We start from the raw sequence: 17,859 nt of genomic DNA on the forward strand, positions 1-17,859 counted from the left end.
ATTACGTTTCATTTCCTTTGTGTGTTTACATCTGTAAAGACCACAAAATGGCTCCTACTAAGCGACAGGTTTCCGGTTCATGAAAAGACGCAATCTCTCCATCCGCACACGGACTACTATTTCACAGCAACTGCCTAAAGACTTTCAAGAAAAGCTGGCTACTTTCCGTGCATATTGTAAAAACAAGATAGCTGAAAAAAAGATCCGGCCAGAGAACATTATCAACATGGACGAGGTTCCACTGACTTTTGATATTCCTGTGAACCGCACTGTGGATACAACGGGAGCACGTACGGTGAATATTCGCACCACAGGGAATGAGAAGTCATCCTTCACTGTGGTTCTAGCTTGCCATGCTAATGGCCAGAAACTTCCACCCATGGTGATATTCAAAAGGAAGACCTTGCCAAAAGAGACCTTTCCAGCCGGCGTCATCATAAAAGCTAACTCGAAGGGATGGATGGATGAAGAAAAGATGAGCGAGTGGTTAAGGGAAGTTTACGCGAAGAGGCCGGGTGGCTTTTTTCACGCAGCTCCGTCCATGTTGATATACGACTCCATGCGCGCCCACATCACGCTGGTTTTTAATATATTATTAAAGTTTGACTGACCTATCTGACTGTTTTTTTGACATTCCTTTAGCGCAGTTAGATGCGGCTTACAACACCGGGCGGCTTATAGGTGGACAAAGTTTTGAAATATGCCGTTCATTGAAGGCGCGGCTTATAACCCAGGGCGGCTTATGGTGCGGAAAATACGGTAAAGGTAAGACCATAATAACGTTTTTTTTTTATTAAATGTGTTTTTTTGTGTGCTACAGTTTGTATGTGTAAAGTTAAAGTTAAGTTAAAGCAGGGGCGTCACTAGCTTTTAAGGACAAGGGGGGCTTTGCCCCCAGGAGATGCAAAGGATGCGAGCGAATGTTACGCACGAGCACAAAACTTCACAAACGGCTAACAAAGACTTAGAAATTATTCATTGTTATTTTTTTTATTTTTTTTAAATGCACGGGATGAAATGAAATGCTCCCCGGGACGATGGCTTTTAACCATATATTTTATTTTTATTTTTATGTACTTATTCATTTGACAATTTATATTAAATGTCTTGGTTTTTCCTCCCTCTGAAAATCCTATTAAATGTTTAACAAGCCATCCTATAATAATAAAACCGCTATTAATGTAACAATACAATAAAACAAATATATTTAATGATGTTTTTTTCCATTATTTTAACAATAGGCTTATGTATATTACTTTATATAGATTCTACAAGAAACACAAAACTTAAAAAATAAATGATTTACAATTGCACACACAAGGTTTTGTGCAGCTTCACTCATTGTAAAGGAAGATAATGTGCTTCGTACACCTGCAGGACCGCAAGCAAGGTCGCAGAGAAAATGCGGGCTGGAATTTGAGTGATGTGGGCATTTTCTATATGAACAAGTGGAATGGATTGGATACCGACGCACGAAAGGGGCTCTCTACCTTACGCTACGAAGTGAGGGGAAACTGAGTGAATAATAACAGGTTATATGATTATTTATTTAAACTCATATTTGGGCCACTTTATAATGAATATGTCGACATTTATTTGAGCCCCCCTAAAATAGGCCTAACAACACCAATGAGTTAAAGTAGCAATGATTGTCACACACACACTAAGTGTGGTGAAATGTGTCCTCTGCATTTGACCCATCCCCTTGATCACCCCCTGGGAGGTGAGGGGAGCAGTGGGCAGCAGCGGCGCCGCGCCCGGGAATAATTGTTGGTGATTTAACCCCCAATTCCAAGCCTTGATGCTGAGTGCCAAGCAGGGAAGAATGCTGGTATGAGCTTTTAAACATAACCCGTTAACTGCTGCCAATCAAATGGTGAATAAGATACTCTTTAGAGTTCATATGTTTGTAAATCTGACTGTGATGAAGTCAGTGCCTCACCAGCCATCAACCTCACCGCACGTCACTGGTCTACAGAATATATTAATTGATGAAAGCTTTATTCATTACTCGCGGTTTTACGTAAATTATTATACATAAACTGTGTTTACCAATAATTTAGCTTAAAAACATTTATTTCTTTCAATCATTCGAGTACATTCGGGTAGTCTTGTGTAATGCAGTATTTTGTGTCTATTTAGGTATGGTTAACCTGAGTGTTGAAATCGTGGAAAAATATATGTTCTTAGCGCGCCTGAAATGGGCTGTCTGCACTCTCAAAGTGCATGTTGTTGCCAAATGTATTTCATATGCTGTAAACCTAGTTCATAGTTGTTAGTTTCCTTTAATGCCAAACAAACACATACCAATCGTTGGTTAGAAGGCGATCGCCGAATTCATCCTCGCTTTCTCCCGTGTCGTTTTCGTCGGTTTCGCTTGCATACGGTTCAAACCGATACGGCTCAATAGCTTCAGTTTCTTCTTCAATTTGGTTTTCGCTACCTGCCTCCACACTACAACCATCCGTTTCAATACATGCGTAATCTGTTGAATCGCTTAAGCCGCCGAAATCCGAGTCTGAATCTGAGCTAATGTCGCTATAGCTTGCTGTTTGTTTGTGTTGGCTTCACTATGTGACGTCACAGGAAAATGGACGGGTGGTTAAAATCAGGCACTTTGAAGCTTTTTTTAGGGATATTGCGTGATGGGTAAAATTTTGAAAAAAAACTTTGAAAAATAAAATAAGCCACTGGGAACTGATTTTTAATGGTTTTAACCATTCTGAAATTGTGATAATGTTCCCCTTTAAGAGTTGGACGATATGGACAAAAAAGCCATTATCGGACATCTCTAATTACAAACCCCGTTTCCATATGAGTTGGGAAATTGTGTTAGATGTAAATATAAACGGAATACAATGATTTGCCAATCCTTTTCAACCCATATTCAATTGAATGCACTACAAAGACAAGATATTTGATGTTCAAACTCATTAACTTTATTTTTTGTTTTGCAAATAATAATTAACTTAGAATTTCATGGCTGCAACACGTGCCAAAGTAGTCGGGAAAGGGCATGTTCACCATTGTGTTACATGGCCTTTCCTTTTAACAAAACTCAGTAAACGTTTGGGAACTGAGGAGACACATTTTTGAAGCTTCTCAGGTGGAATTCTTTCCCATTCTTGCTTGATGTACAGCTTAAGTTGTTCAACAGTCCGGGGGTCTCCGTTGTGCTATTTTAGGCTTCATAATGCGCCACACATTTTCAATGGGAGACAGGTCTGGACTACAGGCAGGCCAGTCTAGTACCCGCACTCTTTTACTATGAAGCCACGTTGATGTAACACGTGGCTTGGCATTGTCTTGCTGAAATAAGCAGGGGCGTCCATGGTAACGTTGCTTGGATGGCAACATATGTTGCTCCAAAACCTGTATGTACCTTTCAGCATTAATGGCGCCTTCACAGATGTGTAAGTTACCCATGTCTTGGGCACTAATACACCCCCATACCATCACACATGCTGGCTTTTCAACTTTGCGCCTAAAACAATCCGGATGGTTCTTTTCCTCTTTGGTCCGGAGGACACGACGTCCACAGTTTCCAAAAACAATTTGGAAATGTGGGCTCGTCAGACCACAGAACACTTTTCCACTTTGTATCAGTCCATCTTAGATGAGCTCAGGCCCAGCGAAGCCGACTGCGTTTCTGGGTGTTGTTGATAAACGGGTTTCGCCTTGCATAGGAGAGTTTTAACTTGCACTTACAGATGTAGCGACCAACTGTAGTTACTGACAGTGAGTTTCTGAAGTGTTCCTGAGCCTATGTGGTGATATCCTTTACACACCAATGCGGCTTGTTGATGCAGTACAGCCTGAGGGATGGAAGGTCACGGGCTTAGCTGCTTACGTGCAGTGATTTCTCCAGATTCTCTGAACCCTTTGATGATATTACGGAGCGTAGGTGGTGAAATCCCTAAATTCCTTGCAATAGCTGGTTGAGAAAGGTTTTTCTTAAACTGTTCAACAATTTGCTCACGCATTTGTTGACAATGTGGTGACCCTCGCCCCGTCCTTGTTTGTGAATGACTGAGCATTTCATGGAATCTACTTTTATACCCAATCATGGCACCCACCTGTTCCCAATTAGCCTGCACACCTGTGGGATGTTCCAAATAAGTCTTTGATGAGCGTTCCTCAACTTTCTCACTCTTTTTTGCCACCTTTCCCAACTTCTTTGTCACATGTTGCTGGCATCAAATTCTAAAGTTAATGATTATTTGCAAAAAAAAAAAAAAGGTTTATCAGTTTGAACATCAAATATGTTGTCTTTGTAGCATATTCAACTGAATATGGCTTGAAAATGATTTGCAAATCATTGTATTCCGTTTATATTTACATCTAACACAATTTCCCAACTCATATGGAAACGGGGTTTGTAGTACAGTAGTGCTTATGGACATGATCACGTGACCCACCTGTTCACTGCGTATTATGGACGGCGGGATGGAGAAGAAGTACCCGGCTCGTACCGCTTCCATGGCAACCGACGGTTTCCCGTCAAAAGCGTGCAGCAAAACCTTTTCCACACCTGCCAAACAACCACAAGCGACTTTAGCGTCATACGTCAGTATTTATCTATCATGCCTGTGAGAATCCTGCGTGGGACTGAAGCATTTAGGAGCGGGACGATAACGTCCATCAGGTAGCACAGTGGTTCTCAAACTTTTTTTGTCATCCCCCACTTTGGACAAGGGGGAGTTTTCAAGCCCCACCTGCCCCCATCGCCCCAACAGAGCGCTAATGCCAAGCTTTAACATTTTCAAATTTATTGAACATCAAGTTGTATACATTCAAACTCAATAACATAAAATAACATCAAGTTCAATAATAAATAAAATAAGTGTGCAGCTGTGGTATAACTTGCATCAAGTTCAATAATAAATAAAATAACTTCCATCAAGTTCAATAATAAATAAAACAAAAGTGTCATAACTTGCATCAAGTTCAATAATAAATCAAAAAAGTGTTATAACTTGCATCACGTTCAATAATAAATAAATAAAAAGTGTTATACCTTGCATCAAGTTCAATAATAAATCAAAAAAAGTGTTATAACTTGCATCAAGTTCAATAATAAAAAAATAAAAAGTGTTATAACTTGCATCAAGTTCAATAATAAATCAAAAAAGTGTTATAACTTGCATCAAGTTCAATAATAAATCAAAAAAAGTGTTATAACTTGCATCAAGTTCAATAATAAATCAAATAAAAGTGTTATAACTTGCATCAAGTTCAATAATAAATCAAAAAAGTGTTATAACTTGCATCAAGTTCAATAATAAATCAAAAAAAGTGTTATAACTTGCATCAAGTTCAATAATAAATCAAATAAAAGTGTTATAACTTGCATCAAGTTCAATAATAAATCAAAAAAAGTGTTATAACTTGCATCAAGTTCAATAATAAATCAAACAAAAGTGTTATAACTTGCATCAATTAAATAATAAATCAAAAAAAGTGTTATAACTTGCATCACGTTCAATAATAAATCAAAAAAAGTGTTATAACTTGCATCAAGTTCAATAATAAATCAAATAACTTGCATCAAGTTCAATAATAAATCAAAAAAAGTGTTATAACTTGCATCAAGTTCAATAATAAATAAAATAAAAGTGTCACTTTGCAATCTTTGCACACAAAAAAAAGGAGGAGCTATGCATTTGGCAAGACAGGGCAAGTGACAGCACTTTGCCCCGGGAGAGCCACCTTGCTTCACTGTGAAACAGCACGGCTGTATGATCAGCTCCCATTTCCTCACACAGTGCAGAGAACAGTCGCACTTTCAGTGGTCGTGTTTTGATCAAATTTACCGCGCTCACAACATCTGTTAGAACCTCATTGAGTTCGGGGCTGAGCTGCCTTGACGCGAGTGCTTCCCGGTGAATGACACAGTGTGTGCCCGTCACATTTTTGTTTCTCTGCAGGCGCTGGCTCTGGCTCGACGACCTTTGAGGTGCGAGTCACAAATGTATATATTTGTGTAATTGTGATCCACACATTAGCCTGCTATCCATCCGCGCGAAAGTTTGTTCCGCTTAGCCCCGCCCCCATTAGTTACTGTTGCTATGTCTGTCAAACTTTCGCTCCTACCGAGAAATTTAAAGCCTACAGTAAAAATAAGTACCGGTAATTTCCATTTATTTATATAGCGGATTTCACAGACAGAATCACAAAGTGATTTACAGTGTGTATAGAAAATGAAAGCATAGTAAAAAAAAATCTAAGAATATAATGATAATAAAAAAAATTTAAAGTGAAATTTCCTCCCGTTCCTCGCGCCCCACCTGTCATGTCTCTATTCCCCACCAGTGGGGCGCGCCCCACACTTTGAGAAACGCTGAGGTAGCATCTTTGAGCAGATAAAACTGTATCATCTCTTTCCTTTTGAGACTTATCAGGTTGGCAGTGCACTCAGAAGACTGTAATGTAGGAAGAAGTTACCTTCTTCTTTGAGGAGCTGGATGGTGGGTCTTCCTGCCGACCGCGAGTGAACGTTCCTAAATAAAAGATTGGCACATAAATAGCACGGACATTCCAACTAGTAAGACTCGTACCTGCCAACTTTTGAAATCAGAAAAACCTAGTAGCCAGGGTCCAGGTGGGGGGTTCAGGCGACGCAAAATGATTATTAGCGTTCCAAAAAGGGTGAAAACTACGCGAATTGCACCTTGTGCAGACAAGATTTTTCGATCGGACACGGAGGAATTAGCGATGTAAAAGACCACGTTGGGACAAAAAAACACAAGTCTAATGCCGTTGCTAAATTTGGATTTTAGCCACAAAAAGGTAATGACACCAATGTTATCTATTGGAATTAGGGCTGCAGCTAACGATTATTTTTCTATCGATTAATCTATAGATTATTTTTTTCGATTAATCGGTTAATCTATAGATTATTTTTTCGATTAATCTATAGATTATTTTTCCTTTTACCGATTTTTTTTTTTAATTTAAAATGAAGAGGAAAAAAATAAATGTAGGCCAGTTTTTTCAAAAGGCATGGCTTTTATTTACAAAAAAAAAAGTATGGCCACTCAGTCAACATTGACAACAACATGACAAAATATTCTGTAACAATGTAAACATTTAAAACTTTTAACATTTAACAAAATTAAAAGTAGCTTATTTGCTTTTTAATGTGCAAATATAAAAGTAAACATCCAGTGCAAATCTTAATATTCTGGAATAGTATAAGCATTTCAAAAGTAAAAGTATTGCTTATTTTGCTTTAAAATGTGCAAAAATAAAGATAAACATCCAATACAAAAAAGTGCAAAATGGAAATATTCTGTAACAAGTGTAAACATTTCAACAAAAGTAAAAGTATTGCTTATTTGCTAAAATGTGCAAAAATAAAGCTAAACATCCAATACAAAAAAGTGTACAGTGTAAACATTTCAACAAAAGTAAAAGTATTGCTTATTTTGCTTAATAACACAACAATGATAGTATGATTAAAGTGAAAGTTAATTGTTGGTTTGTACATAGTATATGTAACTGTTAATGTTGTAAAAGGTATTTGCACAACTAATTAACGTTAGCGTTTGTGACACGTCTTGTGCCGTGGGGTTCTTTCAGGACCGACAGACTGAACGCCAGACGGCTTTGCCAGGTTTACAATCTTTTCATTTTACACAAAGTCTTTTCTCTTCCAACTGCGCGGATCGCGCACGATTGCGGCGTCGCTCCCGGCGCGCCCCGCCTCGCCGCTCGCTGGCCGCCGCCGCCTCACCACAGCGTTAAAGAGGAGCGCGTCTTTGTAAACACTGAACAGGCACGCCAAACGCGCCTCTCAGAGCGAAACGGTGCTTTAGTTTATGAATTTACAATGGAGATACAAATGACACATTCATGTTTTTGTGTAATAATGACAACGTATACGCACGCGGACGATTGACTAGTTGATGGTGATGGCAAGAACGCTGTCGGGGGTTTTCTTTTCAAATGTTCCTTCATAGCCGTTGTGCTGCTATGATAGGCCATTTCCGCTCCACACAGTGTGCATACAATTGAAATACTCCCACACTTTTGACGACTTTTGGCGTGCTTTTTTCCCCTCGCTCGCATCGTCTGCTTTGCGCTCCGCCATGACAGTAGTGTGACGTAAATATGCGACGCGCCGACGCACAAAAACGGCGTCGACATATTTACGTAACCGATGACGTCGACTACGTCGACGCGTTGTTTCAGCCTTAATTGGAATTGTTTAGTACTGTTATACTGTTAAAAGTGCTTATACTGTTTATGCTTTCAAGTCCAAGTTGAAGAAATCTTGTTAAATGTTGACAGCATAACTACCAAAATACAGAAGTATGTCCTTAATATTTTTGCAGTGCTATTTCTGTTGAAAAGTTCAAATGATTACATTAGAGATGTGATGTGCCACTTTTCAAGTGTCTGATGGCTTAAATTAATTTTCATTAATTTTTCATATTTTGAATTCTTTTGAAAGGCTTACAAAAAAACTACATTTGAATTGTAATTCCATGCTATTGACAGGACTATTAATTTTAATGAAGTTAGCTTACCATGTTTACAGTATGATAATTGTGATAGAAATGTGAATTTTAGGCACAGAATATTTTTTACAATTGAACAAGGCAGTAGATTATACAAGCTTGGACAGAAAGTTAATAATGACACCAATTTTTTTTTTTATGGAATTGTTTAGTACTGTTTTACCATTTGTTTACTGTAAAAAGTGTTTATACTTTCAATTAACAAATTGAAGTCTTGTGAAAGGTTGACAGGATAACTGGCATTAACTGTCAAAATAATTTCAAACTATTGAAGTTAGCTTACAGAATAAACATGTCAATCAACCCATATGATTTTTGCTGTAATATTTTTGTTTTGAAAAGTCACTGTGACTGATAGAAAAGTGATGGTTTTAGCAACATTTTCGATAACTTTTATTTGGAAGGGTTCAATCTCTCTCCTGTGTTATTTTGAAGCTGATACGACAAACGCGTTCAGAGGAGATAATGTTTGAAGAGAAGTGACCGGTTTATAAAAAAAAATTGTTTTGAAGGGGAAATTGCAAACTTCCTGTTGATTTTTGCTGGGGGTTGTCAATATATGAAATGTAGGTCTAAGTGAGACCTACATAGAGGTTTTTGTTTCATGTCTCTCCGACCTTCCCAGTGGGAGTTACAGGCAGTTTTGTGATTTTTTCTTCCGAGGAGCAGAATTTCAAAAATTTCGCTAGAGCGCAATTTTGAGATTTGGGGTTAGGTTTTTTTATTAGATCGCAATTTTTGCCAGTCCTGATGTGTGTGTTCAGTTTGGTGAGTTTTGAAGCATGTTTAGGCGGCATGGCGTAGTGGGTAGAGCAACCGTGCCAGAAACCTGAGGGTTGCAGGTTCGCTCCCCGCCTCTTACCATCCAAAAATCGCTGCCGTTGTGTCCTTGGGCGGGACACTTCACCCTTTGCCCCCGGTGCCACTCACACCGGTGAATTGAATGATGAATGATAGGTGGTGGTCGGAGGGGCCGTTGGCGCAAATTGCAGCCACGCTTCTGTCAGTCTACCCCAGGGCAGCTGTGGCTATGAAAGTAGCTTACCACCACCAGGTGTAAATGATTGATGGGTTCTACATGTAAAGCGACTTTGGGTACTTAGAAAAGCGCTATATAAATCCCAGGTATTATGTTTAGAGGTTGAAAATACAGCTCAAAGAGGCAAAAGTTACTGTTTTTAGTACTTTTTTGTCTTGAAGGGGGAATTGCCAACTTCCTGTTGATTTTTGCCCGAGAATATACTATTATGAAATCTTGAATATTCTTCACGGAATGACTGCAGTTTTCTTTTCGGTTTAAGACTCGTTTGCGATTTTTCTCCGGCTGATTCCATGATCGTTCGCTCGTTTGGATACAATGGTGCCTCGTGCTTGGCAGCGGTGCTATAAATAGCCTCGCGCATGGCATTCGGAATGGCTCGATAGGAAGTTACGGGAAGCAGTGTCGATTGTCATTGTTGTTACGCGATTTCGTGAATAAAACTTTTAAAAAAATGTTTTTTTTTAATTAATGAAAAACCATATTTTTTATCACTGCAACCGTAACCCGGAATAGGTTGATGAAAACCGTACTAATTACGGGAAAACTGGAGTAGTTGGCAGGTATGAAGACTACTAGCTGAGTACAACACAGAAGTACTTATTTATTTATTCATTGTTAGTGGCAACTTACAGAGGGAGGTCCAGTTCCTTGGCCAAACGTGACTGACGAACAAGAACCTGCCTCTGGCCTTCTTTGTCCGAGTCACTTTTCACATATCTGGGCGTGAAGTCCAAGCCGACCTAAGAGGAAACATGAATGGTGTCAGACATATTGTTCAGAATGTTCCTGCAGGTACCAGAAAATCTAAGATAATGCAACTTAAAACAAATGTAATGCTCATGTCCTACTGGAGATTGTTATTAAATACAGTGGTGGTCAAAAGTGTACGTACACTTGTAAAGAACATCATGTCATGGCTGTCTTGACTTTACAATCTTATTTGTTTGTGATGTAGTGATTGGAGCACATACTTGTTGCTCACAAAAAACATTCATGAAGTCTGCTTCTTTTATGAATTTATTATGGCTCTACTGAAAATGTGAGGGTCAAAAGTATACAGGTAAAAGCCAGTAAATTAGAATATTTGGAAAAACTTGATTTATTTCAGTAATTGCATTCAAAAGGTGTAACTTGTACATTATATTTATTCATTGCACACAGACTGATGCATTCAAATGTTTATTTCATTTAATTTTGATGATTTGAAGTGGCAACAAATGAAAATCCAAAATTCCGTGTGTCACAAAATTAGAATATTACTTAAGGCTAATACAAAAAAGGGATTTTTAGAAATGTTGGCCAACTGAAAAGTATGAAAATGAAAAATATGAGCATGTACAATACTCAATACTTGGTTGGAGCTCCTTTTGCCTCAATTACTGCGTTAATGCGGCGTGGCATGGAGTCGATGAGTTTCTGGCACTGCTCAGGTGTTATGAGAGCCCAGGTTGCTCTGATAGTGGCCTTCAACTCTTCTGCGTTTTTGGGTCTGGCATTCTGCATCTTCCTTTTCACAATACCCCACAGATTTTCTATGGGGCTAAGGTCAGGGGAGTTGGCGGGCCAATTTAGAACAGAAATACCATGGTCCGTAAACCAGGCACGGGTAGATTTTGCGCTGTGTGCAGGCGCCAAGTCCTGTTGGAACTTGAAATCTCCATCTCCATAGAGCAGGTCAGCAGCAGGAAGCATGAAGTGCTCTAAAACTTGCTGGTAGACGGCTGCGTTGACCCTGGATCTCAGGAAACAGAGTGGACCGACACCAGCAGATGACATGGCACCCCAAACCATCACCCAACCATGCAAATGTTGCATTTCCTTTGGAAATCGAGGTCCCAGAGTCTGGAGGAAGACAGGAGAGGCACAGGATCCACGTTGCCTGAAGTCTAGTGTAAAGTTTCCACCATCAGTGATGGTTTGGGGTGCCATGTCATCTGCTGGTGTCGGTCCACTCTGTTTCCTGAGATCCAGGGTCAACGCAGCCGTCTACCAGCAAGTTTTAGAGCACTTCATGCTTCCTGCTGCTGACCTGCTCTATGGAGATGGAGATTTCAAGTTCCAACAGGACTTGGCGCCTGCACACAGCGCAAAATCTACCCGTGCCTGGTTTACGGACCATGGTATTTCTGTTCTAAATTGGCCCGCCAACTCCCCTGACCTTAGCCCCATAGAAAATCTGTGGGGTATTGTGAAAAGGAAGATGCAGAATGCCAGACCCAAAAACGCAGAAGAGTTGAAGGCCACTATCAGAGCAACCTGGGCTCTCATAACACCTGAGCAGTGCCAGAAACTCATCGACTCCATGCCACGCCGCATTAACGCAGTAATTGAGGCAAAAGGAGCTCCAACCAAGTATTGAGTATTGTACATGCTCATAATTTTCATTTTCATACTTTTCAGTTGGCCAACATTTCTAAAAATCCCTTTTTTGTATTAGCCTTAAGTAATATTCTAATTTTGTGACACACAGAATTTTGGATTTTCATTTGTTGCCACTTCAAATCATCAAAATTAAATGAAATAAACATTTGAATGCATCAGTCTGTGTGCAATGAATAAATATAATGTACAAGTTACACCTTTTGAATGCAATTACTGAAATAAATCAAGTTTTTCAAAATATTCTAATTTACTGGCTTTTACCTGTACATACAGCAATATTAATATTTGCTTACATGTCCCTTGGCAGGTTTACCTGCAATAAGGCGCTTTTGGTAGCCATCCACAAGCTTCTGCTTGACCACTTGACCACTAAATTGCTGCAGTTCAGCTAAATGTGTTGACATGGACTTGTTTCTTCAGCATTGTCCACACCTTTAAGTCAGGCCATTCTAAAACCTTCATTCTAGCCTGATTTAGCCATTCCTTTACCACTTTTGAGGTGTGTTTGGGGTCATTGTCCTGTTGGAACACCCAACTGCGCCCAAGACCCAACCTCCGGGCTGATGATTTTAGCTTGTCCTGAACAATTTGGAGCTAATCCTCCTTTTTCATTGTCCCATTTAAAGCAGCAGTTCCATTGGCAGCAAACATTTCCCATTCATTTTGAATGGGGAAAAATGTCCCTGAAAACTGGGAATTCTTGGAAATCCGGGAATTTTTTTAAATCATTGAAGGAGAGCACACAATTTTTGAAAATGTTGAATATTTTGGAGTTGGAACGGTTTGAAATCGGATGAAAAATTGTGGAACTTTGAAAAATGTCTCACTGATTTCAATGGGACATTTCATGAAAATGTGTTGAATTTTGGGAAAGCGGGAATTTTTTTTTATAGAAAATGTTAAAAGACTTGAATTTGGAGCTAATCCTCCTTTTTCATTGTCCCATTTAAAGCAGCAGTTCCATTGGCAGCAAAACAGGCCCAGAGCATAATACTACCACCACCATGCTTGACGGTGGGAATGGTGTTCCTGGGCTTAAAGGCCTCACCTTTTCTCCTCCAAGCAGCTCAATTTTTGTTTCATCTGACCACAGAACTTTCCTCCAGAAGGTCTTATCTTTGTCCATGTGATGTCAGATGAAACAAAAAAGTGGGCCCCCACTTTACAAGTTGCAAGTCTCGAGATGTACCGTATTTTTCGGACTATAAGTGGCAGTTTTTTTCATAGTTTGGCCGGGGGGGTGCGACTTATACTCAGGAGCGACTTATGTGTGAAATGATGAACACATTATAATATTATTGATCTCATTCACGTAAGAGACTAGACGTATAAGATTTCATGGGATTTAGCGATTAGGAGTGACAGATTGTTTGGTAAACGTATAGCATGTTCTATATGTTATAGTTATTTGAATGACTCTTACCATAATATGTTACGTTAACATACCAGTTGGTTATTTATGCCTCATATAACGTACACTTATTCAGCCTGTTGTTCACTATTCTTGATTTATTTTAAATTGCCTTTCAAATGTCTATTCTTGCTGTTGGCTTTTATCAAATACATTTCCCCCAAAAATGCAACTTATACTCCAGTGTAGGTTTTTTTTCCTTCTTTATTATGCATTTTCGGCCGGTATGTTGTAATATGTGTACCGGTATATGTTTTGCTATGGAGGTTTTTTTTCTCCCAGTCTAGATTGTATTTTTTTTACTCATCCTTCCCCAGCGTTGACCTTTTTCCCCATCTTTTACGGGGCGCCTTGTGGCGACCCATCAGCGTTCCTGTTCTGTAACCCTGTACACCATGGGTGTCAAACTCTGGCCCGCCATGTAATTTCACTTGGCCCTTGAGGCGATAGTGAGGGGGGAAGAGGGTGGGGTGGGGTGTATATTGCAGCCCGAAGAGTTAGGGCTGCATGGGATTCTGGGTATTTGTTTTGTTGTGTTTATGTTGTGTTACGGTGCGGATGTTCTCCCGAAATGTGTTTGTCATTCTTGTTTGGTGTGGGTTCACAGTGTGGCGCATGTTTCTAACAGTGTTAAAGTTATTTATACGGGCACCGTCAGTGAAACCTGTATTGCTGTTGGCCAAGTATGCATTGCATTTACGTGTGTGTGTGCGTACTGAAGTCGCACATATTTTTTGTGATCGGGCCTGCACGTTGTTGGAATGGATGAAAAGCGGACGTGACGACAGCTCGTGGAGGACGATAAACGCAGTGCCTTTAAAGCACGCCCCGGGTGGACTACGAGGTATAATGACTGATGAACACCTTCGTTCGATAATGAAGGTTGCCTCAGCTCAAAGCCTGAGCCCCGACATTAATGAACTAGCATCCAAGAAAAGATGGCAGGTATCTGGTTTGGGCACATCAGATTAGATCAGTGTGTTGCAAACTGAGCAGTTTAAAGTCCTGAATGGTTGGTTTATTCGTTGTTATTTTATTTTCTAATTTATTAGCTTGTGGAAAAAGTTAATGTTGATATTTACCTCAGAAGGCTGCAAATAGAAAAGAGGCATTAAATTTGTATTTGATATGCCATAGATATTTTTTAATTATTATTATTAGAAACTAGATTTTGCATGTCACTATAAAGTTATATAAGCCTTGCTTGTTCAATATTCAATGCAAAACTTGTTTGGGTCCCTATTAAAAGGTTAATTTGTTCAACCTTAGCCCGCGGCTTTGTTCAGTTTTACATTTTGGCCCACTCTGTATTTGAGTTTGACACCCCTGCTGTACACTGTTTGTTTGTCTCATCTTGCTGAAAACAAAGTTTTGTTGTACTTGTGCAATGACAATAAAGACCTACATACCTACCAATCAGTGACAAGCGGTCACTAGAGGCAGGTGAGGCCCCGCCTCACCTGCCATCATGGAAAGAAACAAAATGTAAAAAGGGGAAAAAATTAATAAATGGTTATATGTATTTAGTGATTATACTATAAAGTTATTTTCCATTTAACTTCACCAGTTTTAGATTATTTTTATTCAAAATCGCTGAATTTTCACATTTTCCGTTCAAATACTGAGAAGAGATGGTGCGGTGATCAGCAGCCAGTTGAGGCACGTCACTCAGTGCCTCAACATGGATTGCGGACTCGGCTAACTGCTAGCCTGTTGTGCAGTGAGACCGTATTGCTATATGAATTATATTATACATTTCCATAGTTTAGTTAGCTGAGGTATATACCGTATTTTCCGCACCATAAGCCGCCCTGGGTTATAAGCCGCGCCTTCAATGAACGGCATATTTCAAAACTTTGTCCACCTATAAGCCGCCCCGTGTTATAAGCCGCATCTAACTGCGCTAAAGGAATGTCAAAAAAACAGTCAGATAGGTCAGTCAAACTTTAATAATATATTAAAAACCAGCGTGATGTGGGCGCGCATGGAGTCGTATATCAACATGGACGGAGCTGCGTGAAAAAAGCCACCCGGTCTCTTCGCGTAAACTTACCTTAACCACTCGCTCATCTTTTCTTCATCCATCCCTTCGAGTTAGCTTTTATGATGACGCCGGCTGGAAAGGTCTCTTTTGGCAAGGTCTTCCTTTTGAATATCACCATGGGTGGAAGTTTCTGGCCATTAGCATGGCAAGCTAGAACCACAGTGAAGGATGACTTCTCATTCCCTGTGGTGCGAATATTCACCGTACGTGCTCCCGTTGTATCCACAGTGCGGTTCACAGGAATATCAAAAGTCAGTGGAACCTCGTCCATGTTGGTAATGTTCTCTGGCCGGATCTTTTTTTCAGCTATCTTGTTTTTACAATATGCACGGAAAGTAGCCAGCTTTTCTTGAAAGTCTTTAGGCAGTTGCTGTGAAATAGTAGTCCGTGTGCGGATGGAGAGATTGCGTCTTTTCATGAACCGGAAACCTGTCGCTTAGTAGGAGCCATTTTGTGGTCTTTACAGATGTAAACACACAAAAGGAAATGAAACGTAATATCCGCGCGCTTCTTCTTCTTCTACGCAGGCGGGTGGTTGCTTACAGTAGAAGAAGAAGCGCTTCCTGTTCTATGGGGGCGGGTGCTTACCTTGGCGGTTGCTTGCGTAGAAGAAGAAGCACTTCCTCTTCTACGGGGAAAAAAGATGGCGGCTGTTTACCGTAGTTGCGAGACGGAAACTTTATGAAAATGAATCTTAATATTAATCCATATATAAAGCGCACCGGGTTATAAGCCGCACTGTCAGCTTTTGAGTAAATTTGTGGTTTTTAGGTGCGGCTAATAGTGCGGAAAATACGGTAATGTACAGTGTATTTTGTCAACAACTGTATGTGTGCAACGTATTTCTTGTGCTGAGCAATCATAAAACTGCTGCGAAGACTCACTGTGTGAGGCTCGCAGTAATCCCGCCTCATGGTGCCGGTTAATGCACCCCCGCCGCAGAATGCAACCCCCCCGACGGGAGCGCCACACCAACCAAAGCCCACACCCAAACCCTCCACGTGCAAGACCGAATCCACCCAAAAAAAAGTCACTTAACAAGAAGCCAAAAAGTGCAAAAACAACAACGCTCGCGCCGGAGGAGCCGTGAACGACTGCAGGGACACAACATTAGGTACACCTGCAGACTGCAGCACGGATGTCACATTTCATTCATTCACAACTCCTCCAGCACGAACACCACTGTTCCCGCACTTATAAGTAAAAGGTAAGACCATAGCAAAGTTTTTTTAATTAAATTGTGTGCTACAGTTTGTATGTGTAAAGTTAAAATTAAGTTAAAGTACCAATGATTGTCACACACACACTAGGTGTGGTGAAATTTGTCGTCTGCATTTGACCCATCCCCTTGATCACCCCCTGGGAGGTGAGGGGAGCAGTGGGCAGCAGCGGTGGCCGCGCCCGGGAATAATTGTTGGTGATTTAACCCCCAATTCCAAGCCTTGATGCTGAGTGCCAAGCAGGGAAGAATGCTGGTATGAGCTTTTAAACATAACCCGTTAACTGCTGCCAATCAAATGGTGAATAAGATACTCTTTAGGGTTCATATGTTTGTAAATCTGACTGTGATGAAGTCAGTGCCTCACCAGCCATCAACCTCACCGCACGTCACTGCTACCAATATAAACACAACTACACTATGCAATTGTGTACATGACACACACAGACTGTGCTGCAAATAAGAATTGTAATATATGTTGTCTGCTACCTCTCCAATGGCCACGAGTTGCTCCTTGTATTTGTCAATGATGGGTAGAGCTGCGTCTAGATCCTGCGTGCCAGACAAAGTGCAAGTTTACATTTTTAACACGTTAAAGTAAAAAAAAAAGTAGCCCAACCTGCAGAGAAGCACTCCTGTGTTGCTGTGGGGACACTTCTTGCACAGGGTGGACTCCCAGGCAGGGGAAGACAAAGCCCGGGAATCTGGAAAAGGGAACGTCAAAAAATAAAAATGTCCAATTTCAGTCTGGGTGACACAATACGACGTTGAATTACCTTTGTGACAGGGCAATGATTTTTTCAAACTCCCCAGCATGTTCTGCCACAGCGAGCAATGCCAACAGTCCAGCCTGCAAGACAAACACATGGGCATAGTGACACATCAACACCACCTTGGAAGGAGTTCTGCACTCACCCGTTTGGAGCGCTCAATAACGCTTTCTATGTCCTGAAACACAAACGTGACACTTAAAGACGGGAAAATAAGGACTGAACTTGAGATAAAGTTTGTTTTATACCTTGTCAAAATCTCTCGCGGAGATGTGACAGTGGCAGTCGATAAAACCATGCATGGGTTTGTGAGGCTAATTAGCTGGAAAACAACTTCCGGTCTTTTTCTTCTTCTTCATTTAATGGTGGGTCGCAACCAACGTTATAAGTGCATACCGCCACCTACTGTACTGGAGTGTGTCTCCTCAGGCTGAGTCAAATATCTATTTACACAAAACCACACATAACA

General features: G+C 40.4%; 1 protein-coding gene across 3 annotated transcripts in view; it reads right to left on the reverse strand.

Moving 5' to 3' along the window:
- The window catches only part of LOC133571937 (putative deoxyribonuclease TATDN3), a 93,336-nt gene extending 75,477 nt beyond the window's left edge, over positions 1 to 17,859 (reverse strand). For 2 of the 3 annotated variants that reach the window (XM_061924482.2, XM_061924480.2), the window contains exons 1-8: positions 17,639 to 17,853; positions 17,536 to 17,568; positions 17,397 to 17,470; positions 17,240 to 17,324; positions 17,110 to 17,172; positions 10,195 to 10,304; positions 6,445 to 6,500; positions 4,419 to 4,531 (exon numbers count right to left, since the gene is read on the reverse strand). In XM_061924482.2, coding sequence (XP_061780466.1) covers positions 4,419 to 4,531; positions 6,445 to 6,500; positions 10,195 to 10,304; positions 17,110 to 17,172; positions 17,240 to 17,324; positions 17,397 to 17,470; positions 17,536 to 17,568; positions 17,639 to 17,692 — 588 coding nt within the window. In that variant the 5' untranslated portion in view covers positions 17,693 to 17,853. Of the gene's footprint in view, positions 1 to 4,418; positions 4,532 to 6,444; positions 6,501 to 10,194; positions 10,305 to 17,109; positions 17,173 to 17,239; positions 17,325 to 17,396; positions 17,471 to 17,535; positions 17,569 to 17,638 lie in introns of all 3 variants that reach the window. The other variant, XM_061924483.1, reaches the window with a different exon arrangement.

Source organism: Nerophis lumbriciformis, linkage group LG29, assembly GCF_033978685.3.
Source record: "Nerophis lumbriciformis linkage group LG29, RoL_Nlum_v2.1, whole genome shotgun sequence".
In the NCBI taxonomy this organism is placed as follows: Eukaryota; Metazoa; Chordata; class Actinopteri; order Syngnathiformes; family Syngnathidae; genus Nerophis; species Nerophis lumbriciformis.